This window comes from Pristiophorus japonicus, chromosome 11 (assembly GCF_044704955.1).
Source record: "Pristiophorus japonicus isolate sPriJap1 chromosome 11, sPriJap1.hap1, whole genome shotgun sequence".
In the NCBI taxonomy this organism is placed as follows: Eukaryota; Metazoa; Chordata; class Chondrichthyes; family Pristiophoridae; genus Pristiophorus; species Pristiophorus japonicus.
In genome coordinates this window covers 6,531,135-6,556,748 of record NC_091987.1, presented here as the reverse complement: position 1 = coordinate 6,556,748, position 25,614 = coordinate 6,531,135, and the positions used below count along the sequence as shown (strand labels likewise).

The window sequence follows — 25,614 nt, the reverse complement described above, 5'->3', positions numbered from 1 at the left end:
ATTGCCTATAAGCAAAGCAGCAGCTGACCGGGTCAGTTGGAGCTCTCCAGGAGCGGCCGATGAGACATCCTCACACTTACTTATTCTCCTGAAACATTTCCACTGCGACCTTGGGTGCCACCTCCAACGATTCAAAGGGCAGGTCTTTATGAATAAGCCGGTGAGCCTCTTTAGTGAGCGAGTGCAAGTTCTCCTGGAAGACAGGCAGGAGCACACGGCTGAGAACACACAGTTTAAGCACGGAAATAAATCGGAGCCTAACAGCCGACGCTTCCTCCAATTTTGGTTTTAGGTGCGCGGTCCCTTTAAATTTGTTGCGCGGCCCAGCATGCACAGCATCTTCCAGCGGGACCTCCTGATTGCTGCGCTATCGCGCACTCAACACAACCGAACCCGCCGGTGGTGGAGACTGTACCCTAGACACTGAGAACAAGGGAACTACAAGACCAGGGAAGTTTGCAGCACAGAAAGAGGCCACGCTGCCCAGCCTGACTCTTCACTAGTGCAACCCAAAACTTCTCTGTCCCTCTGTCCCTCTGTCCCTCTGTCCCTCTGTCCCTCTGTCCCTCTGTCCCTCTGTCCCTCCTCAGAACCCTCGGCGGCAAATATTTTCCATTTTTCCTTCAGAAGATGCAAGTCCCTGCCTGTGGCAAAACACATTGCCATCAAACACCGTGTAGAAAGTTGTGGCATCGCCAGTTCTTTCGCCATAAAATGTCCCTCACACCCGTTGTCTGAACATTACTCCACCCAGGTATGAAAATGGGAGGATAAATGCTCCAGAGAAAGCCGGCCTGTAAACAAATGGAATACTGCAGCTGCCTTGGAGCTTCACTCCTTGCAAGTTTCTCCAGGCACGACCCGAGCTCTCAGTCATTTTACAGAGATCTGCACTCTGGCTCTTGCCGAGATCACCATTTGAAATAAAGGCATTAAACGTTAAGCTTGCAGCCCGCAGTGAGCAGAGTCTCCACTCTGCCCTCGGGCAATGAATCACAAGTAGTGCAATGGTCAGGGAGGCTTCTGCTTATTCTCACAGCCGGGGAGAGAGATTTACAGCCATCTGCGAGGGATCAATACGGCGATGGTCACACTTCTCAAGTGTGACGAGGGCGACACCATGTGGAGAAAATAACAAACAGCACCCGGGAAAATGCAGCCTTCTGATCAACAAGGGCGAAAAACCAAAGATGCTTTTAACACTACTTGCTCAAACCGTGCCTGGCAAGGGAGAGCAACGTCCCCGTTAAGCTGTGTGGCCGTGCAGCGATCCGGAGGTGCCGCACAGGCTGCTCACCGGCTTTGACATGGGAGAAACCTTTGTGCACGCGCACGAGTATCTGAATGGACCACGCAGCCAGTTAAAGGGAACGCACACCAAAATATAATTACAGGAAACACTGGACAGCAATGTCCCCACACATTTCGGGGAGAACAGCCGCCATAGCCTACTCTGTTGCCACTTCAGGCGCACACTGGTCCTGCTGGGCTCCACTAGATCATCTATATTATGTACAAGTGGCAAGGTCACTAGCTCCTTTACTTGACCTGTGGCACACACTTCCCAGGGTCTACGGTGCAAACAGATCAAGTCCTTTATCTCATGGCCAGAAGGAGAAGGTCGGTCAGCTGTCAGCTACCTTCCTGCCGTGCAACACTCTGTGATCTGCCCTTACAAAACGCAGGAAATAGAGACCAGCAAGATCCCAGCTCAATCCCCAGTCTGTGCTTAGATATCTCTTCTCAGCCGTGGTGAACATTTCATGATTCAATTTGCTCCATGCAAGCCTATCTCTGTCTGTGCACATGCAACAACAGCTGGTATTTACATAGAGATGCATTAGTTTGCAACACCTAAAGCCTGGATTGGGCCCCCTTGATCACATGACCGGACTGTTGATTGGTTCCCTTGGAGGATTCCCTGGAGTGTGTTTTTCGAACCGCCCTCCCTACGTAATCAGTGATTTTGCAAAGTGTAATTTAAGCCATTCTGACTGCTGACTCCAGACGGAACAGAGCTCACTTGGAACAGCCAGGGCTCACTCTCGTGGGTTAAGATCTCCCACCCCCCAAACAAGTTCCTGCTCCACCCTCCAAGTTTATGACCTCCTCCCCCCCAGCCCAAGTTGCTGACCTGCTCCACATCCCCACCCCCAACCTACTCAGGCCCCAAGCCCCTCACCTCCCCTCCCTCCCGCAATTTCTGACATTAAACACCAGCCCCCGCCGCTCCAATCGCTCCCTCCCTGCTCTCTCCAAGCTCTCCCCTCCCCTTTCCCTCTCTCCCTCCCCCCTTTTCTCTTTCTCCCTCTCTCCCCTTCCCCCTTCCCCTCCCCCTCCTTCCCCTCTCCCTCTATCCTTCCCCCTCCATCCTTCCATCCTTCCCCCTCCATCCTTCCCCCTCTCTCTGATCTCTCTCCCTTCCCCTTCCCCCCCCGATCTCTTCCCCTTCCCCCCCCCCCCCCGATCTCTTTCTCTCCCCACCCCCCCACCTGATCTCTTCCCCTCTCTCTCCAATCTCCCCGATGTCTCCGATCTGTCCCCCTCCCTCGCTCCGATCTGTCCCCCTCCCTCGCTCCCCACCCACTTCTCCTCTGATCCCTCGACCCCCCTCTCCCATCTCTCTTCTCTTTGCTCCTCCCCCCTGCACCATCCCCCTCCTTTTTCGATCCAATCTTCTCCCAGCCCTTGACCCACAGAGCTGAGGAAAGCGTGGTCCATGCTGTAAGGTACCGGCATGCGCGGCCGAACCTCGGTGACAGTGTGCATGCGCCAAAAGGGGCGGGGCCAAACCGCGCACATGCACAGAAGGGGTTTATATAGCCCCTTTAACGTAGTAAAGTGCCCCAAGGCGCTGCACAGGAGCATTGCAAAACAAAATGGGACTTGAGCCACATGAGGAGATAGTAAGGCTGATGCCCAACAGCTTGGTCAAAGAGGGAGGTTTAAGAAGAGTCTTAAAGGAGGAGAGAGCTGTAGAGGGGCGGAGAGGTTTAGGCAGCGAATTCCAGAACTTCAGGGTCTTTGCAGCTGAAGGCACGGCCGCCAATGGTTGAGTGATTATAATCAGGGATGCTCAGGAGGACACAATTAGAGGAGCGCAGACATCTCGGGGTGTTGTGGGGCTGAAGGAGATTACAGAGATAGGGAGGGACGAGGCTATTGAGGGATTTCAAAACAAGGATGAGAATTTTGAAATCGAGGCGTTGCTTAACCGGGAGCCAATGTAGGTCAGCGAGCACAGGGGTGATGGGCAAGTGGGACTTGGTGTGAGTTAGGACATGGATAGCAGAGTTTTGGATGATCTCATGTTTACAGATGGTAGAACATGGGAGGCCGGCCAGGAGTGCACTGGAAGTGTCAAATCTAGAGCAGGTTACAGGTTTCAAAGTATCAAGCATATATATTTCAATCTTATGTTTTTATAAAGACAATCATTTCGCAGCGAGACCAGATACGGGTTATACTAAAGCTGTAAATTCACAAGACCCTGGCAACCTGCAAACTTACCCCACCAGCGGCAATTAACCTCTAACTGACCCCGGGCTTGTGCTTATTTGCTGCAGCAATTAACCTCGAACTGATCTTGGGTTTGTGCTTATTTACATGACATTATGTGCCCTTAAAGGGAGAAGCCACTTAGACACACTATCTTCGCAGCAGAATAACACGTGCGTTAAATTATATAACATTCCTGTTGTTATACAGCCATCCATCATCTGGCTTATCACGAGCAATGCTACAGGAGATCAGCTGGTACCTAAACTTAAGTCCAATTTACAGCACTCAGGGTTTTTGGTTTGGATACAAACACTTAATATTCACACACACTCTGCGAGGCGTAGCGCGAAGTGAGACCTACAAGGGGTGGGGTGGGGGGGACCTTACAAAATAAAGTCAGAGGATTGCTGCTCAGACCTAAGCAAGAGGGTTGGACCAACATCAGTACACTTACCACAGAGGGTGTCCAGTCATCCAGCCGTCCATCCAGTACCACATCGTAACAAAAAGCTCCAGAAATTACTACAAGAGAAAGGAAATCTTACGCTGCAACAATCTCAAAATGGAAAACACGTCATTACTGAGGATGAGATGAGTGCCTTTTTCAGGTACATAAGAACAGAAGAATTAGGAGCAGGAGTAGGCCATCCAGCCCCTCAAGCCTGCTCCGCCATTCAATAAGATCATGGCTGATCATTGACCTCAACTCCACTTTCCCAGCCGGTCCCCATATCCCTGAATTCCCCACGAGTCCAAAAATCTATCGATCTCAGTCTTAAATATACTCAACAACTTAGCAGCCACAGCCCTCCGGGGTAGATAATTCCACAGATTCACAACCTTCTGAGTGAAGCAATTTCTCATCTCAGTCTTAAATAGCCGACCCCTTATCCTGAGACTATGCCCCCTAGTTCTAGTCTCTCCAGCCAGAGAAAAGAGCATAACCTCTCATTCTTTTAAACTCCAGAGAGTATCAGCCCATTGAACTCAATAACAATTACTTGAACCCTTACCTGCTTAGCTCCACTGCATTCATATTGGGGACTCCCAAGTACTACGGGGCGGTGGGAACTGGAATAGGGTTCTGAGTAAAGGCCACAAGCATCGCCCACAGCGAGACATGCCAAAGCCACACATCTGTGAGAGCATGATATTATAGCTATTACTGAGACATGACTGAAAGTGCAGGAATGGCAGCTCAATATTCCTGGTTACAGGATTTTCAGACAAGATAGAGAGGGGAATAAAAAAAGGAGGGGGAGGGGGTCGCAATATTGATTAAAGGTGAGGAGGGATGATATGTTAGCAGGATCATCAAATGAGGCCATATAGGTTGAACTGAAGAACAAAAAAGGGGCATTCACACCGATGGGAGTGTACTATAGACCCCCAAACAGTCAGAGGAAGATAGAAGAGCAAATAGGTGGGCAAATTTCTGAGATACACAAAAACAATAGGGCAGTAATAGTAGCGGATTTCAAGTACCCTAATATTAACTGGAATAGAATTAGCGTAAAAGGTATAAGAGGGAGCAGAATTCTTAAAATGCATTGAGAACTTTTTTAGCCAGTACGTAGCAAGCCCAACACGGGAAAGGGCGGTTCTGGACTTAGTTGACATTAAACTGGGTGGCAGAGCAGGCTCGAGGGGCTAGATGGCCTACTCCTGTTCCTAATTCTTATGCTTACTAAGCTGAGATGTGATTTAGCCAAAGGGGACTGGAAACTGCGACTTGAAGGTAAATCAGTGTCAGAGCAACAGAAGGCATTCAAGGAAGAGGTAGTGAGAGTTCAGAACAAGGATGTTCCCTTAAAGAAAAAGGGTGGGACTAACAAATCTAGAGCTCCCTGGATGTCAAGGGGCATACAGGGTAGGATGAAGAAAAAACGGAACGCTTATGACAGATACCGAGGGCTCAATATTAGAAAGTGTAGGGGTGAAATTAAAAACAAAATTAGGAAAGCAAAAAGAGTGCATGAAAAAATATTGGCAAATAAAATCATGGAAAACCCAAAGATAAATACATTAAGAGGATAACGAAAGAAAGAGTAGGGTTTATTAGGGACCATAAAGGTAACCCGTGTATGGAGGTGGAAGACGTGGGTGAGGTTCTTTATGAATACTTTGCATCAGATGATGCAGATATTGTAATCAGGGAGGACGAGAAACATAGTGAAAGACGAAGTATTAAGGGGTTTAGCATCTTTGAAAGTGGATAAATTCCCAGGCCTGTATGAAATGTATCCCAGACTGTAATCAGAAGCGAGAGAGGAAATAGCAGAGACTCTGACCATCATTTTCCAGTCCTCTCTGGCTACAAGTGTGGTGCCAGAGGACTGGAGGGCTGCTAATGTGGTACCTTTGTTTAAAAAAGGAGAAAGGGATAGACCGAGTAATTACAGGCCAGTCAGCCTAATCTCAGTGGTGGGAAAATTATTGGAAAAAATTGTGAGGGACAGGATAAATCTTCATTTAGAAAGACTCAGATTAATCAAGGATAGTCGGCATGAATTTGTCAAGGGAAGGTCATGTCTGACTAACTCGATTGTATTTTTTGAGAGGGTCGATGAGGGTAGTGCGTTTGATGTAGTATATATGCATTTTAGCAAGGGTTTTGATAAGGTCCCACATGGCAGGCTGGTCACGAAAGTAAAAGCCCATCGGATCCAGGGCAAAGTAGCCAGTTGGATCCAAAATTGGCTCGGAGGCAGGAAGCAAAGGGTAATGGTTGATGGGTGTTTTTGTGACTGGAAGGCAGTTTCCAGTGGGTAGTGGTCAAAAGCCCACGCTGATTTTCCCCCAGGATAACCCAGGGACTTTGAGACCCGTTGTACTGCTCCCACGATCATCCCAGCAACTCAGGGATCAAATAAGGCAGCTCCCTGTTCTGCAGCTCGGTGTCGCATCAGTGGAGGAAGAGCATCCGGGAGGGCGCCGAGCACCTTGAGTCTCATCGCCGAGAGCATGCACAAATCAAGCGCAGGCAGCGGAAGGAGCGTGCGGCAAACCAGTCCCACCCACCCTTTCCCTCAACCACTGTCTGTCCCACTTGTGACGGGGACTGTGGTTCTCATATTGGGCTGTGCAGTCACCTGAGAACTCATTTTTAGAGTGGAAACAAGTCTCCTCGATTCCGAGGGACTGCCCATGATGATGATGACCTATTGGCCCATCGTAGAAGTACATAGAACATCCAGCACAGAAACAGGCCATTGGGCCCAACTGGTCCATGTCGGTGTTTATGCTCCACACGAGCCTCCTCCCACCTTTATTCATCTCCTCTCATCCCATCAGCATACCCTTGTATTTCTTTCGCCGTCATGTGTTTACCTACCTTCCCCTTAAATGAGTTTGTGCTATTTGTCCCAAGTCCTCCATGTGGTAGAAAGTTCCACATTCTCACCATTCTCGGGGAGCCAAGAGGATGGTTGATTGACAGTTGGATTAATCAAGCCACTGCACGGGAAGTAAAACGGGATTTTACTCCGTTTCCTTAAAAAGATACACAGTACCTGGTACTTCAGGTGCTCTGACCAGCTCAACGCTGTACTCGTCTTTAAACACTGTTTCAAGGATGTACCCCATCATCATCGCACATGAGCGCCAATAAGCCTGTTACAAAAAATACAGAACGAGCGTTAGATGACATCTTCACAAGCACCACAAGACTGGGTCGAGGGTGGTAGGAGCTCATATAATGCTCACTACCCTCCCCCCCATAAATAAATGAAATAGGCTTCTCAGATCCCTTCAATCCCCTCCATCCCATTTTCTTGTGTGCGCCGTACTTGTTGGAATCTCTCCCTGACCCCACATTTTGGCTGCTTGCCCTCCAGTCCCAGCTAAAGCCGCTGCACAAGGAGCAGCATGGACAGTTTAACTGGACAAGCACCTCATCCTAGTTTCTGGGAGCTTGCAGGCACAGTGTAGCTTTCATCCTCGCCCTCCAATAACTGCAGCTCGAAATACAATTGAGCGAGACATTTCGACAGCACGGTAAGGCACGAAATAAATGCAAGGCTTTATTTTCTCTTTCTCTGATAATCAGGAGGTTTCCTCCTGGAATACAATGTCGGAAAATGTGAGGTCATCCACCTTGGGGAAAAAAACAGTAAAAGGGAATATTATTTGAATGGGGAGAAATTACAACATGCTGCGGTGCAGAGGGACCTGGGGGTCCTTGTGCATGAATCCCAAAATGTTAGTTTGCAGGTGCAGCAGGTAATCAGGAAGGCGAATGGAATGTTGGCCTTCACTGCGAGAGGGATGGAGTACAAAAGCAGGGAGGTCCTGCTGTAACTGTATAGGCTATTGGTGAGGCCGTACCTGGAGTACTGCGTGCAGTTTTGGTCACCTTACTTAAGGAAGGATATACTAGCTTTGGAGGGGGTACAGAGACGATTCACTAGGCTGTTTCCGGAGATGAAGGGGTTACCTTATGATGATAGATTGAGTAGACTGGGTCTTTACTCGTTGGAGTTCAGAAGGATGAGGGGTGATCTTATTGAAACATTTAAAATAATGAAAGGGATAGACAAGATAGAGGCAGAGAGGTTGTTTCCACTGGTCGGGGAGACTAGAACTAGGGGGCACAGCCTCAAAATACGGGAGAGCCAATTTAAAACCGAGTTGAGAAGGAATTTCTTCTCCCAGAGGGTTGTGAATCTGTGGAATTCTCTGCCCAAGGAAGCAGTTGAGGCTAGCTCATTGAATGTATTCAAATCACAGATAGATAGATTTTTAACCAATAAGGGAATTAAGGGTTACGGGGAGCGGGCGGGTAAGTGGAGCTGAGTCCACGGCCAGATCAGCCATGATCTTGTTGAGTGGCGGAGCAGGCTCGAGGAGCTAGATGGCCTACTCCTGTTCCTAATTCTTATGTTCTTATGTTCCTCAAAAGGTGAAGACAGAGAGGAGTGGGGGTGGGAGAAGAGATAACCCAATTGACAAGTTTTCCTATGAGGAGAGATTGAGTAGATTGGGGCCAATATGCTCTGGAGTTTAGAAGGCTGAGAGGTGATCTCATTGAAACACAAGATTCTGTAAGGGTTGGACAGGGTAGATGCTGACGGGCTGTTTCCCCTGGCTGGAGAGACTAGAACTGGGGGTATAGAAGTGTGAGGTAATGCATTTGGGGAGGTGCAACAAGGCAAGGGAATACACAATAAATGGGAGGATACTGAGAGGTGTGGAGGAACAAAAGGAGTGTATGTCCACAGATCCTTAAAAGTAGGACAGGTCGACAAGGTAGTTAAAATGGCATACAAAATTAGCACAGAATACAAGAGCAGGGAAGTTATGCTTGAACTGTACAAAACACGAGCTAGGCCACGGATAGAGTACTGCGTACGGTTCTGATCACCACATTACAGGAAAGATGTGATTACACTAGAGGGGGTACAGGGGAGATTTACGAGGATGTTGCCAGGACTGGAAAATTTTAGCTCTGAGGAAAGATAAGATAGGCAGGGGTTGTTTTCTTTGGAACAGAGGAGGCTGAGGGGAGACCTTATTGAGGTGTATAAAATTATGAGGGGCCTAGATAGAGTGGATAAGAAGGACCTATTTCCTATAGCAGAGGGGTCAATAACCAGGGAGTATAGATTTAAAGTAGTTGGTGGAAGGATTAGAGTGGAGATGAGGGGTAAAAAATTCACCCAGAGGGTGATGGGGGGTCTGCAACTCACTGACTGAAAGGGTGGTAGAGGCAGAAACCCAGATCACACTTAAAGTACTTGGATGTGCACTTAAAGAGCCATGACCTGCAGGGCTACGGACCTAGTGCTGGAAGGTCGGATTAGGCTGGGCAGCTCGTTTTCAACCGGCACAGACACGATGGGCCAAATTGCCTTCTGTTTTGTAATTTTTCTATGATTCTATGATTCTGTAGAGATTAGCAGAAATTTCTTCACCTAGAGTGTTGTGAATCTTTAAATTGCTCTACCCCAGAGGGCTGTGGGATGCTGAATTGTTGAGTATATTCAAGACTGAGATAGATAGATCTTTGGGCACTAAGTGAATCGAGGGATATGGGATCGGGCGGGATAGTGGAGTTGAGGTAGAAGATCAGCCATGATCTTATTGAATGGCGGAGCAGGCTCAATGGGCCGTATGGCCGACTCCTGCTCCTATTTCCTATGTTCTTATCAACAAGCTTACGTTTTAAAAGACTGTAGGGAAGGTGGGGTTCCCCAATTTTAGCATCTTCAGAAGAAATAAGTTACAAAAACGGGAACGGTGTGAAAAACTAGGGAAAGAGGAGGAAGATGCCACATTCAGTGCTCGGGATGAACGAGAGAGAGAAAAGTTCACGACAGTAATCACTGCAGACACATAAAAGAAAGACTTGGATTTATATAGCGCCTTTTAGAACCACCGGACGTCTCAAAGTGCTTTAGAGCCAACGTATAGTACTTTTGGAGCGTAGTCACTGCTGTAATGTGGGATATGCGGCAGCCAATTTGCGCACAGCAAGCTCCCACAAACAGCAATATGATAATGACCATATAATCTGTTTTTTGTGATGGTGACTGAGGGATAGATATTGGCCCAGGACACCGGAGATAACTCCCTTTGCTCTTCTTCGAAATAGTGCCATGGGATCTTTTACATCTTCCTGAGAGAGCAGACGGGCCCTCGGTTTAATGTCTCATCCGAAAGACGGCACCTCCGACAGTGCAGCTCTCCCTCAGCACTGCACTGGGAGTGCCAGCCTAGATTTATGTGCTCAAGTCTCTGGAGTGGGACTTGAATCCACAACCTTCTGACTCAGAGGCAAGAGAGTGCCACCCACTGAGTCATAGCTGACAAGTAAATGTACCGGAACATATATAACCAGAATGGAGGGGGAAATGAGCAATGAACAAATAGAAAGGTTACTCTGGAAGAAATCATTTGTCGGAATGTAAAACGGTTACCAATCGCAAGGATGCAGAGTGGGAGTGCGGTGATCAGCATGTGTGACTCGGCCAGAGGAAACATTTTAGCGGGTTAGTCAAGTGCACGGTTATCAAAATGATTTCAGCAAAGTATAATGGGCATGTGAACTTTTTTTATATTTGGTTCACCTCAACTGTGGAAAAACAAAATGTAGATTTGTCCTTCCCAGCTTGGGTTGTCAATGGAGACAGCATTTAGGCCTTTACTGGTCTGTTCCTGGTGTTGGCAGCAGTGAGAGTTATTTGATGTGCTGAATTAACAGCAACTCACAGCAGAACATTTCTGCTGCCTTCTTTTATTAAACTTCCTTTCTCTCTCTGAAGAAAGCGGATTACAGCTGACAGGTTCGTTATGGAGATGGGCATAGCGGGAAACGACTATCATCTCCATAGTCATAACCTGTCACAACACATGTAGAAATTACAGCTGAACAAATTGGTTTTCCAACCACCCCCACCCCGGGCAATTGATTTCAGCAGAATAAAACATTCCCTGATGGCTCCATCATTCGGAAAAGGCAGAATCATGGAATTGCGCCCGGGAGATTCCAGGTTCAATCTCTGCCCGTCGAGCTAGCTGATCAGATCGGCTGTAAACCTGCTATAGTTGGCTTGGGTCCCTGGGTTAAAGAGAGGAACAATGAGCATAAGAAATAGGAGGTAGGCCCTTCGAGCCTTCTCGTCCATGGCTGATCTTCTAACTCAACTCCACTTTCCTCCCTGATTCCCATATCCCTTGGTTCCCTTAGTGTCCAAAAAACTAGCGATCTCTGTCTTGAATATACTCAACGACTGAGCATCCACAGCCCTCTGGGGTAGAGAATTCCAAAGATTCACAACCCTCTGAGTGAAGAAATGTTTACTCATTTCAGTTTCTAAATGACCGACCCCTAATTCTGAGACAGTGACCCCTGGTTCTAGACTCCCCAGCCAGAGGAAACATCCTCCCTTCATCTACCCTGTAAGAATTTTATATGTTCCAATGAGATCACCTCTCATTCTTCTAAACACGAGGGAATTATAGGCCTAGTCTACTCAATTTCTCCTCATAGGACAATCGTCTCATCCCAGGAATGTTGTTTAAGATGATTAAAGGAGTTGATAGGGTAGATAGAAAGAAACTATTTCCTCTGGTGGGGGAGTTCAGAACAAGGGGGCATAACATTAAAATTGGAAGATGAAATAACCAAATTTATGTCGCACTTGAATTTGTGTATAAATATGTTGAGCTATAGTATATCACCAGTGTGCTTGGTGAAACGGGACAAGAGGTAGTGAATCGATCCATGATTAAGAGGACTTGCTCGGACAAGGCACCGGTCTGCACAATTAAACGGTGAAGGATGCACTGTGTGGATTGCAACATGGCTTACAGCTGAAGTCTGATAAAAATTAACCCCGGTAAATGACTTACAACTAAAGTCTGATAAAATTAACCACGATATGCTTTCCTTATAGAATTAACATGAGCATGTTACTTTAAGAAAACATGCTATCGGACAAGGCCATCTGGCAAAAACAAAGAACGATTGTTACAGCAACGAAGTTGCAAGAATAGATAAGAGGAAGGCCCCAATGACAGAAGGAGCTGAAAATAAGCTTACAAGAAGAAACAAGATTAACCGCGAATACAGGGAATAGCGTAAGGTGTCACGCAGGATAGACTATGGAAGCGTTGGACTGTTAAATGTATAAATATGAAATTTGCTAACATCTCGGTGGAGTTGGATCTGAGAACGGTCTCAGAAGGTTCTCCCCAGGCCTGTGAATAAAGACCGTTTTGAACCTCCAATCAAAGTCTGTCATCTCTACCAGTCAGGGCGTCGACTTTGTATTTCACTTAGTCCGTCCAGAGGGGTATCAAGGCTAAGCGTCGACCTTGTATTTCACTAGGTCCACTCAGCTTACATCAGAAGGGATGAAGAGTTACAGCTATGAAGAGAAACTTGGGAAGTTAGGGCTCCTTTTGCTATGGAGGTTGAGGAGCGACTTGATAGAAACCTACAAGATTATGAAGGGTTATGGTAAGAACATAATAGGAGCAGATGTAGGCCATTTGGTCCCTCGAGCCTGCTCCTATTCCGCCACTCAATCGGATCAAGAAATGCGAAGGTATACCTATGAGGAAAGGATGAACAGGCTGGGTCTCTTCTCTTGAAAAAAGATGGCTGAGGGGTGACCTAATAGAGGGCTTTAAAATTATGAAAGGTTTTCAAAGATGGATACAGAGAGAATGTTTCCACTTGTGGGGTAGAGCAAAACTAGAAGCCAGCAATATAAGATCGCCACCAAGAAATCCAATGGGGAATTCAGGAGAAACTTATTTCCCCAAAGAGTGGTGAGAATGTGGAACTCACTACCGCAGGGAGTGGTTGAAGCGAATAGTATAGATGCATTAAGGGGAGCTTAGACAAGCATACGAGGGAGAAGGGAAGAGGGTTATGCCGATAGATTTAGATGAGGAAAGACGGGAGGAGGCTCGAGTGGAGCATTAACACAGACATGGACTGGTTGGGTCGAATGGCCTGTTTCTGTGCCGTATATCTGATGTGTTATGTAAAAAATGCCTTGTTACCATGTCCCTAATAATAGATTCTAGCATTTTTCCTACTCCGGACGTCGAGCTCACTGGTCATTAGTCCCCTCTTTTCTCTCTCTTTCCTTTCTTGAATAGCGGGGTTGCGTTTGTACCTTCCAATTTGCGGGAACCATTCTAGAATCTAGGGAATTCTGGAAAATCAAAACCAATGCATCCACTATCTCTGTAGCCACCTCTTATAAAGCCCAAGGATGTAGTCCATCGGATCCAGGGGATTTGTCAGCTTTTAGTTCCATTAATTTCTTCAGTACTACTTCTTTACTAATACCCTATTCTAATTTCTTTAAGTTCCTCATTCTCACTCGATCCTTGGTTCCCCACTATTTCTGTAATGTTTTCTGCTACTTCTTCCATGAAGACAGATACAAGTATTTGTTTAATGTCTCTGCCATTTCCTTATTCCCCATTATAATTTCTTCTGTCTCTGCCTGTAAGGGACCCACGCTTACTTTCGCTAATTTCTGCCTTATATACCTATAGAAGCTTTTACAATATGTTTTTGACCCTTGCTAGTTTACTTGGTAAAATTCTCCCAATCCTCAGGCTTACTACTCTTTTAGGCAACATTAGAAACCTCTTCTTTTAAACTAATACAATCTTTAACTTTGCGTTAGCCGTGGTTGAATCATTTTCCTGTGAATTTTTTTATTCATTAAGGGAATGCATATTCGTTGTAAATTTAAGAACATAAGAATTAGGAGCAGGATTAGGCCATACGGCCCCTCGAGCCTGTTCTGCCATTCAATAAGACCATGGCTGATCTTCGACCTCAACGCATTCCCGCCCGATCCCCATAACCCTTGATTCCCCTAGAGTCCAAAATCTATCTATCTTAGCCTTCCTTAAGTATACTTAACGATTCAGCAACCACAGCCCTCTGGAGTAGAGGATTCCAAAGATTCACAACCCCGAGTAAAGAAATTCCTCCTCATCTCAGTCTTAAATGGCCAACCCCTTATCCGGAGACTATGTCCCCTAGTTCTAGACTCTCCAACCAGGGGTAACAACCTCTCAGCATCTATCCTCTCAATCCCCCTCAGAATCTTATTTCTCATTCTTCTACACTTCAGAGTATCAGCCCAATCTACTCAATCTCTTCTCATAGGACAACCCTCTAATCCCAGGGATCAATCATGTGAATCTTCGCTGCACTGCCTCAAAGGCATGTATGTCCTTTCTCAGATAAGGAGACCAAAACTGTGCACAGTATTTCAGATGTGGTCTCACCAAATGTAGATAGACTTCCTTACTCTTGTACTCCAACCCTCTTGCAATAAAGGCCAATATGCCATTTGCCTTCCCAATTGCTTGCTGTACCTACATGCTAACTTTATGGTTTCTGTACAGGGACGCCTAAACCTCTCAGAACACCAACATTTAATAGTTTCGCACCATTTAAAAAATATTCTGTTCTTCTATTTTTCCTACCAAAGTGAATAACTTCACATTTCCTCACATTATACTCCATCTGTCACCTTATTGCCCACTCACTTAACCTGTCTATATATTTTTGCAGGCTGTGTGTGTCCTCCTCACAGCTTACTTTCCCAACTAGTTTTGTATCGTCAGTAAACTTGGATACATTGCAGTCGGTCTCTTCATCTAAGTCATTAATATAGATTGTAAATAGCTGAGGCCCCAGCACCAATCCCTGTGACACCCCACTAGTTACAGTCTACCAAGCGTTTATCCCTACTCTCTCTGTTTTCTGTCCGTTAACCAATCCTCTGTCAATGGTAATATATTACCCCCAACCCTAAGAGCCCTTATCTTGCATAGCAACTTTTTAAGTGGCACCTTATTGAATGCCTTTTGGAAATCCAAATATACTACATCCACTGGTTCCCCTTGATCTACCCTGCTAGTTACATCCTCAAAACACTATGAATTATTTCTTTAAATGTTTGCCATTGCTTATCTACGGTCATATCTTTTAATCTAGATTCCCAATCTACCTTGGCCAACTCGCCCCTCATACCTTTGTAGTTTGCTTTGTTCAGATTTTAAGACCCTTGTTTCAGACTTAACTAAATCACTCAAGTTGCGAAGAATTCTGTTCCTTCTCCCCTTTCCCTTCACTGCCCAACGCAACAGAAGAGTAGAGTCTTTACCTTATTAACTTCTTCTGGATCCTCATCCTTAAAAGTGAGGAACTGGATGTCACAGGATTTGTTGAAGGGTTTATACATATCCCAGATTTCCCCATCCACAAGTGCAAGTATGGAACGCCTTACACACCATTCACTGATATCTGTGCACAGGGACAAGAAGCAGTCAGATGACAGACTGAAGCTCACATTTCTAGGCATGGAAGATCAGTTTCACAAACTACAACTTGCATTTATACAGCTCCTGTAACATAGTAAAACATTCCAAGGTGCTTCACAGGAGCGCTCTCAGACAAAATTTGGCACCGATCCACCCAAGGATATATCAGGACAGGTGACAAGCTAGGTTTTAAGGGCCCAGGCAGCTGAAGGAATGGCCACCAATGGAACAATGAAAATCAGAGATGCGCAACAGGCCAGAATTGGAGGAGCGCAAAGATCTCGGAGGGTTGTAGGGCTGGAGGAGATTATGAAAGGGCAAGGCCGTGGAGGAATTTGAACACAAGGGATGAGAACTTTAAAATCAAGGTGTTCCCGGAATGGGAGCCAATGTAAGTCAGCGAGCACAGCATAGGTGGAGGTGGGAGGGGGGGGGTGGGGGGGCGGGAGCACTGTAAGCATAAGAACATAATAAATAGGAGGAGTAGGCCATACGGACCCCTCGAGCCTGCTCCGCCATTCAATAAGGTCATGGCTGATCTGATCATGGACTCAGCTCTACTTCCCCGCCCACTCCCCATAATCCCTTATTGTTTAAAAAACTGTATTTCTGTCAAATTTATTCAATGTCCAGCTTCCACAGCTCTCTGAGGCAGCGAAATCCATAGATTCACAACCCCCCCCCCCCCGCCCCCGAGGAGAAATTTCTCCTCATCTCAGTTTTAAATGGGCAGCCCGTTATTCTAAGCATCACTGCTTCAAAGCAAGTTCAAGGACCGGACATACAGCAGACAACTAAGGAGAGGCAATGCATCAATCTCTATGCAGAAAGCACATATAGCTCTGGTTTCAAACAAAATCAGGAAAAGAAATGGACAGGAGCGGGGAAGGGGTCTGCCAGCATCTGAAATGGAGACAGGTTAATACTATGGGAGTGACCCCCCACCCTCCCCTCCTCCTCTTTTTTGCCAGGTTTTCACTCTGACCCCTGTCCTCTGACCTTCCCATTTCAGATGCTGCACAATCTGTTCTCAGCTTCAACCCCCTCCATGAATACAGCGAAGCCGGAAAGGGCGCAGACAGAGCAAAACAGCTGACCGTCCACGCCCCACGCCCTCCCCCCTCCCCCGCAACAAACCGCAAGCATAAACTTACAGTCACCTCTATCCTTGCAAACTATCACCCTATCGCCAACCTTCCTTTCCTCTCCAGAGTCCTTGAATGTGTCATCACCTCCAAAACTGTGTCCATCCTTTATTGGAATCTTTCCAATCAAGTTTCCACCCCCTGCCATAGCACTGAAACCGCCCTAATCAAAGTCACAAATGACAGCCTCTGTGAATCTGACAAATGGTACATTTTACCTCCCATCTCTCTGCAGCCTTTGACACGGTCAATATCCTCCTCCTCCAACACCTCTCCCCCATTGCCCAGCGCGGTGGGACTGCTCGTGCTTGGATCCGCTCTCCCTCATCAAAGCCGGACTTTCCGACAACGGCTTTCTACCCACTCCCCCCACACTGTGACCTCTGGTGTCTCTCAAGAATCTATACTTGGTCCCCTCCACTTCCTCATCTAGATACTGCCCCGTGGCGACACCATCAGTAGACATGGGGCGAGCTTCAACATTCCCTACATTACAACAGTGACTACCCGTCAAAAAGTAAAGCAATTTGGGACATTCTGTGATCGTGAAAGGCGTTCTATAAAAGAAAATCTTTCATTCTTTCAACATGGTCGCTGACAACACTCAGCCCTACTTCTCCATCACTTCTCTGAACCCCTCCACTGCCTCTGTACTGTCAGACTAGTTATCCAGTTTGAGATGAGCCACAATTGACTCCAATCAAACATTAAGACCGAAGCCTTTGTCTTCAGCCCCCACCACAATCCTCATTCTCTTGCCACTGATTCTATCCCCCTCCTCAGCCAATGTCTCAGGTTCAACCAGACAGTTTGCAACCTCGCTGTCCTATTTTGACAGCGAGATGAGCTTATGACCACAGATCCACTCCATCATAAAGACCGCCTCCTTCCACCTCGGCCCATCTGCTGCTAAAACTCTCACCCGTGCCTTCATCGTCTTCAGACTCGACTATTCCAATGCTCTCTCCCGGCCTCTCGTCCTTCATCCTCTCTATACTTCAGTTCATCCAAACCTCTCCTGCTCATACTCTATCCCACGCCAAGTCCAGCTCACCCATCACACCTCTCCTCGCTGACCTACGATGACTCTTAGTCCCCCAATGCCTCCAATTTAAAATTCTTATCCTTTCATGGCCTTGCTCTGCCCAATCTGCAACCTGGAATGACCGAGTGACTTTTCTATTTAATAATTTAGACGCTCCAGAGTGAGACGGGCACCCCCAAAACTTGAACTGCTTACGGATTTAAAAACCGCTGTAATGTATTTGCTTCATAGGTTCTTTGCTTAAGAATTCATAGCAACACATTGCTGTTAAGAACTAGTTGACTTATTAGGATAGGTTGAACAATCACACTACACATTACCAGGCTCACAACCACCTGCCCCATCGTGGATCCCCTGAACCCAACTGGCTGGGGTTTTATTGAGTCCTGTGAACATCACGTGACTGGCTAACCCACTCCCAACTCAAGAGCTCTACAACTATTTTGTTGATGCCCCCTAGTGACAAGGGCACTAGAACCTACAAATTAACAATTTAAAACTGTAACGAAAACCTTTAATCAAATTAAAATGTGGTTGCCAGGGGTGATGACGCACTCCAGTCCCTCCAGCGCCCACCTCTCGCGAAGGCCGCGAGCGTACCGGTGGACACTGCATGCTCCATCTCCAGGGACACCCTGGTTCGAATGTAGCCGCGGAAGAGAGGCAGGCAGTCGGGCTGAACGACCCTCGCTGCCTGGACCGGTTGATAGCCCCTTGGCCGTGCCCAGGAGCAGTCCGACGAGGAGGCCTTCCGACCCCGCTCCCTTCCGCACAGGATGCCCAAAGATCAGGAGCGTGGGACTGAAATGCAAACAGAATTTGAGGAACCGCCCCTTCAAATATTGGAACAGGGGCTGCAACCTCACACATTCAACATGGAGCACGGACTCTTCCAGACCGCAGAAATTGCAAGCGGCCTGGGAGTCCATGAACTGACTTAAAAACCGATTGCATGGGACATACATAGAAAATAGATGCAGGAGTAGGCCATTCGGCACTTCGAGCCTGCACCGCCATTCAATAAGATCATGGTTGATCACTCCCTCAGTACCCCTTTCCTGCTTTCTCTCCATACCCCTTGATCCCTTTAGCCGTAAGGGCCATATCTAACTCCCTCTTGAATATATCCAATGAACTGACATCGACAACTCTCTGCGGTAGGAATTCCACAGGTTAACAACTCTCTGAGTGAAGAAGTTTCTCCTCATCTCAGTTCTAAATGGCATACCCCTTATCCTAAGACTATGTCCCCTGCTTCCAGACCTCCACAACATCGAGAACATTCTTCCCACATCTAATCTGTCCAGTCCCGTCAGAATCTTATACTGGGTTTCTATGAGATCCCCCCTCATCCTTCTAAACTCCAGTGAATAAAGGCCCAGTTGATATAGTCTCTCCTCATATGACAGGTCCAGCCATCCCTGGAATTAGTCTGGTGAACCTTTGCTGCACTCCCTCAATAGCAAGAACATCCTTCCTCAGATTAGGAGACCAAAACTGAACACAATATTCCAGGTGAGGCCACACTAAGGCCCTGTACAACTGCAGTAAGACCTCCCTGCTCCTATACTCAAATCCCCTAGCTATGAAGACCAACATACCATTTGCCTTCTTCACTGCCTGTTGTACCAGCATGTCAACTTTCAATGACTGGTGAACCATGACACCCAGGTCTCGTTGCACCTCCCCTTTTCCTAATCTGCCGCCATTCAGATAATATTCTGCCTTCGTGTTTTTGCCCCCACAATGGATAACCTCACATTTATCCACATTATACTGCATCTGCCATGCATTTGCCCACTCACCTAACCTGTCCAAGTCACCCTGCAGGCTCTTAGCGTCCTCCTCATAGCTCACACCGCCAGCCAGCTTAGTGTCATCTGCAAACTTGGAGATATTACACTCAATTCCTTCATCTAAATCGTTAATGTATATTGTAAAGAGCTGGGATCCCAGCACTGAGCCCTGCGGCACCCCACTGGTAACTGCCTGCCATTCTGAAAAGGACCCGTTTATCCCGACTCTCTGCTTCCTGTCTGTCAACCAGTTCTCTGTCCACGTCAGTACATTACCCCCAATACCATGCGCTTTAATTTTGCACACCAATCTCTTGTGCGGGACCTTGTCAAAAGCCTTTTGAAAATCCAAATACACCACATCCACTGGTTCTCCCTTGTCCACTCTACTAGTTACATCCTCAAAAAATTCCAGAAGATTTGTCAAGCATGATTTCCCCTTCATAAAGCCATGCTGACTTGGACCGACCGATCCTATCACTGCTTTCCAAATGCACTGCTATTTCATCCTTAATGATTGATTCCAACATTTTTTCCACTACTGATGTCAGGCTAACCGGTCTATAATGACCTGTTTTTTCTCTCCCTCCTTTTTTAAAAAGTGGTGTTACATTAGCTATCCTCTAGTACATAGGAACTAATCTGAGGAAGGACATTCTTTCTATTGAGGGAGTGCAGCGAAGGTTCACCAGACTGATTCCTGGGATGGCAGGACTGACATATGAAGAAAGACTGGATCAACTAGGCTTATATTCACTGGAATTTAGAAGAATGAGAGGGGATCTCATAGAAACATATAAAATTCTGACAGGATTGAACAGGTTAGATGCAGGAAGAATGTTCCCGATGTTGGGGAAGTCCAGAACCAGGGGTCACAGTCTAAGGATAAGGAGTAAGCCATTTAGGACTGAGATGAGGAGAAATTTCTTCACTCAGAGAATTGTGAACCTGTGGAATTCTCTACCACAGAAAGTTGTTGAGGCCAGTTCGTTAGATATATTCAAAAGGGAGTTAGATGTGGTGCTTACGGCTAAAGGGATCAAGGGGTTTGGAGAGAAAGCAGGAAAGGGGTACTGAGGTGAATGATCAGCCATGATCTTATTGAATGGTGGTGCAGGCTCGAAGGGCCGAATGGCCTACTCCTGCACCTATTTTCTATGTTTCTATGATCCAGAGTCGATAGACTGTTGGAAAATGATCACCAATGCATTCACTATTTCTAGGGCCACTTCCTTAAGTACTCTGGAATGTAGACTATCAGGCCCGGGGGATTTATCAGCCTTCAATCCCATCAATTTCCCTAACATAATTTCCCACCTAATAAGGATATCCTTCAGTTCCTCCTTCTCACTAGACCCACTGTCCCCTAGTACATTCGGAAGGTTATTCGTGTCTTCCTTCGTGAAGACAGAACTGAAGTATTTGTTCAATTGGTCTGCCATTTTTTTGTTCCCCATTATAAATTCACTGAATCCGACTGCAAGTGACCTACATTTGTCTTCACTAATCTTTTTCTCCACATATTTATAGAAGCTTTTGCAGTCAGTTTTTATGTTCCCTGCAAGCTTCCTCTCGTACTCAATTTTCCCCCTCTTAATTAAACCCTTAGTCCTCCTCTGTTGAATTCTAAATTTCTCCCAGTTCTCAGGTTTGTTGCTTTTTCTAGCCAATTTTTTGCCTCTTCCTTGGTTTTAACACGATCCTTAATTTCTCTTGTTAGCCACAGTTGAGCCACCTCCCCCGTTTTATTTTTACTCCAGACAGGGATGTACAATTGCTGAAGTTCATCCATGTGATCTTTGAATGTTTGCTATTGCTTATCCACCATCAAACCTTTAAGTATCCTTTGCCAGTCTATTCTAGCCAATTCACGTCTCATACCATCGAAGTTACCTTTCCTTAAGTTCAGGACCCTAGTTTCCGAATTAACTGTGTCACTCTCCATCTTAATAAAGAATTCTACCATATTATGGTCACTCTTCCCCAAGGGGCCTCGCACACAAGATTGCTAATTAGTCCCTTCTCATTACACATCACTCAGTCTAGGATGGCCAGCTCTCTCGTTGGTTCCTCGACATATTGGTCGAGAAAACCATCCCGAATACACTCCAGGAAATCCTCCTCCACCGCATTGCTACTAGTTTGGTTAGCCCAATCAATATGTAGATTAAAGTCGCCCATGATAACTTCTGTACATTTATTGCACGCATCCCTTATTTCTTGTTTGATGCTGTCCCCAACCTCACTACTACTGTTTGGTGGTCTGTACACAACTCCCACCAGCGTTTTCTGCCCGTTGGTATTCCGCAGCTCCACCCATACCGATTCCACATCATCCAAGCTAATGTCCCTCCTTACTATTGCATTAATTTCCTCTTTAACCAGCAACGCCACCCCACCTCCTTTTCCTCTCTGCCTATCCTTACTAAATGTTGAATACCCCTGGATGTTGAGTTCCCAGCCTTGGTCACCCTGGAGCCATGTCTCCTTGATGCCAATTACATCATATCCGTTAACTGCTGTCTGCGCAGTTAATTCGTCCACCTTATTCCGAATACTCCTCGCACGGGACTGCCCCGTGCAACACCCTCCAGGCCAAGTCCCCAATAAAGGGAGGACTCCCGCGTAGAGGGCACTCCATTGGGGTCCCCCGCCTCCCCCGGATGGCAAGATGGTGTGTCCGGACGGCAGACAAGGATGGCAAAGTGGAGTGTGCAAGAGCAGCCTGTACAGGAACCCTCTCCGTGTAAAACTGAAAGGCACGGAGGGGATTTCCCGGAGGAAGCTCAAGCAGTGAGGCGCCGACACCCGAGGGAGGTTTCGAGGCTTGGCGCCGATGAGGAATTCCGTCCAGACAGGGGTCAGTTTGGACAGGATCGCCCCACGTACTCGAGCCTCCTCGACACACCGAACGGAGTCAGGGCCCAGTGCTGTTTTTAGCAACTCGCTGGCATTGGCCACGTGTCAGACGTCAGCCCAGGATAGGAGCCATGCCAGCTCCTCTGGGCAACAGCTCTACAAACCTGTAAGTGTGCAGACATTACGACCACCTACTTACGCTTGGCACAGTTATAGGGAGTTGACAGGTCCTTGTTCATGATGAACACCGCACCAGAAGTGGGCTTTCCTATGTTTTTAACTTCGATTTTCTCAATCCGCGGGACCAAGGTTCGCTGCCTGGCTTTCTCCTCATCAAACAGCTCGCTGCGCTTCTGAAGCAGCTCCGTGCTCGCCAGGCACGAGTCTGCAGACGTCGAAAGAAATCCTGAGAGGAAACAACACAAGAGGCTGCTTATCGAAGCCCAGAAGGGGTAGAGGCAGAGTGGTAAAATGGACAGACACATGGCAGGTGCAATTTAATCCAAGTAAGTGTGAAGTGATGCACTTTGGGAGGAAACAACAGGGAGAGGATGTATGGCAACAATTTGCACTTGTATAGCGCCTTTAATGTAGAACGCCCCACGACGCTTCGCAGGAGCACCTAGTCACGTAAGGAGATATTAGGACAAGAGTAGGTTTTAAGGAGCGTCTTAAAAAGGAGTGAGATGCAGAGAGGTTTTAGAGGGAATTCCAGAGCTTAGCAGCTGAAGGTACGGCCGCCAATGGTGGAGTGATTAAAATCGGGGATGCTCAAGAGACCAGAAATGGAGGAGGGCAGAGATCTGGGAGAGTTGTAGGGCTGGAGGAGGTTATGAAGATAGGGATAATCAACATCTATTTTGAGGGGGGGTCCAAGAGCAGAGGGATCTGTCAGTGCAGATTAACAAACCTTTAAAGGTGGTCGGGCAATTTGACAAGGTGGTTAAGAAAGCATCTGGAATTCGTGGCTTTGTAAATAGGGGCATTGAATATAAAACCAAGGAAGTCATGCTAAACCTTTACAGATCTCTGGTTATGCCTCAGCTGGAGTATTGTGTATAATGCTGGGCGCCACACTTTAGGAAGGATGTCAAGACCCTGGAGAGAGTGCAGCGGAGGTTTACTAGGATGATACAATGGATGAGGGGGTTCAGTTCTGTGGAGAGATTGCAGAAGCTGGGAGTGTTCTCCTGAAAGCAGAGAAGGTTAAGACCTAATAGAGGTATTCAAAATTATATGGGGTTTTAATAGAGTAAGTAGGGAGAAACAGTTTCCTTTGGCAAGTTTCCTCCAGAATCTTTTTCACAGAGTGTTGTTAATATCTGGAGCGCGCTACCTGAAGGATGATGGAATCGGATTCCAGAGGAATTTTCAAAAGGCAATTGGACATGTACTTGAAGACAGTTAATTTTCAGGGTTATGAGGAAAAAGCTGGAGAGTGGGACAAAATTGGATCACTCTTTCAAGAGCTGGCTTAGGCACAATGGGCCAAATGGCCTCTTTCTGTGCTGAGATATTCTAGGATTGTGTTGCCTTGTATATTATAGACTATAGTCAATATTATAGATGATATTGTATGATAAAAATATCTATTTAAGGGGTGTACACCATTTAGCACCGAGCCTGATCTACCATTTAATGAGATCTTGGCTGATCTGCGACCTAACTCAATATACCCACCTTTGGCCCATATTCCTTAATACTTTTGGTTAACAAAAATCTTTCAATCTCAGATTTAAAATTAACAATTGATCTGCAAGCAGCTATTTGATGCTAGAAGAGAGTTCTAAACTGCTACCACCCTTTGTGTGTAAGTGTTTCCAAATTTCACTCCTGAAAGGTCTGGCTCTAATTTTTAGACTATGCTCCATGGTCCTAGAATCCCCAACCAGCAGAAATAGTTTCTCTATCTGCCCTATCTGTTCCCTTTAATATCCTGAAAACTTCATCAGATCACCCTTTTAATATTTTAAATCTGAGGGAATACAACCCTAGGTTTTTGTAATCTCCTTTGGTAATTTAACCCTTTGAGTCCAGGTTGTATTTTAAATTATTTTAATTGTATATACTAGGTTGTATTATAAATAGCATTATATTGCACAAGATTACATAGGATATATGGCACAGAAACAGGCCATTCAGCCCAACCAGTCCATGTGGTGTTTATGCTCCACTCGAGCCTCCTCCCGTCTTTCCTCATCTAACTATCAGCATAACCCTCGATTCCCTTCTCCCTCATATGCTTGTCTAACCTCCCCTTAACTATTCACTTCAACCACTCCCTGTGGTAGTGAGTTCCACATTCTCACCACTCTCTGGTGGTAAAGACATTTCTTCTGAATTCCCCATTGGGTTTCTTGGTGACTATCTTTATAGTGATGGCCTCTAGTTATGCTCTTTCCCCACAAGTGGAAACACTCGCTCGGTGTCTACTCTGTCAAAATCTTTCATAATTTTAAAGACCTCTATTCAGTCTCCCCCTCAGCCTGCTCTTTTCAAAAGAAAAAAAAGAGACCCAGCCTGTTCATCCTTTCCTAATAAGTATACCCTCACAGTTCTTGTTATCAATCATTCTTGTAAATCTTCTCTGCGCCCTCTCCAGTGCCTCTATATCCTTTTTTATAATAAGGCGACTAGTTCTGCAAGTACTCCAAGTGTGGGCTGACAAAGGTTCGATACAAGAAATATATGTGATATACATTGCATTGTATTGCAGATTAGAGAGTGCACTGTATATGTAGACTTCAAAGAAACCCTATAGCATCAGAATAAATTACTAGCAATACATGCAATATAGATTGCATCGCAGATTGCATTGTGTTGCACATTATAAATTGCAGTACATGCGGTAGACTAGAACGGCAGAATAAATGACAAGTAATGTATGTAACACAGACAGCCGGAACCGAATGTCAGGCACTCACTGCCACACGGACCCAAAACCGGACGAACGAAGCGAGCAGCCATGGTGACTGGGGGGGGAGGGAGGGGGAGGGAGGGGGAGGGGAGCGAGTGAGCGCCGGACCGACTGACCCACGGCAAAACAATCGACGGGCCGCGGAGACAGGCCGCTGGCTGTGCCGGGCGCTGCGGGCTCGGGGCTCGGGCTCGCTTCTCTCTCTCACACACACACACCCCCCGCGCTCCGGCCGAGCCACCGCGCACTTCACGTTCGGCCTCACGCCCGCGGTGACTCGACGTCACGGGCACGTAAAGGTGCGGATGACGTCTTCGGGGGGGGCGGGGCGGGGGGGGGGGGAGCCGGGCCGGACCGGGCCCCGCCCACCCCGCATGTGGCCTCACTGGGCGGGGCCAATTGCCTGGTGTGGGTGCAGCCCAGTGATGGCCAGTCCCTGACCATGTGTTCACCCAGTGCCAGTGCCCCCAGTCCCAGTTCACCCAGTGCCCCCCGGTGCCAGTTCACCTGGTGCCAGTTCACCCAGTGCCAGTTCACCCAGTCCCA

At 46.8% G+C, this 25,614-nt stretch overlaps 1 protein-coding gene across 1 annotated transcript in view; it reads right to left on the bottom strand.

Annotated features, from left to right (window-relative positions):
* Positions 1-25,362, bottom strand: part of mrpl39 (mitochondrial ribosomal protein L39) — a 30,991-nt gene extending 5,629 nt beyond the window's left edge. The window contains exons 1-6 of the mRNA XM_070893224.1: positions 25,076-25,362; positions 22,351-22,557; positions 15,150-15,289; positions 7,014-7,113; positions 3,956-4,023; positions 81-193 (exon numbers count right to left, since the gene is read on the bottom strand). Of these exons, the coding sequence (XP_070749325.1) occupies positions 81-193; positions 3,956-4,023; positions 7,014-7,113; positions 15,150-15,289; positions 22,351-22,557; positions 25,076-25,118 (671 nt within the window). The 5' untranslated portion in view covers positions 25,119-25,362. The remainder of the gene's footprint in view (positions 1-80; positions 194-3,955; positions 4,024-7,013; positions 7,114-15,149; positions 15,290-22,350; positions 22,558-25,075) is intronic.
* Between the last annotated feature and the right edge of the window lie 252 nt (positions 25,363-25,614).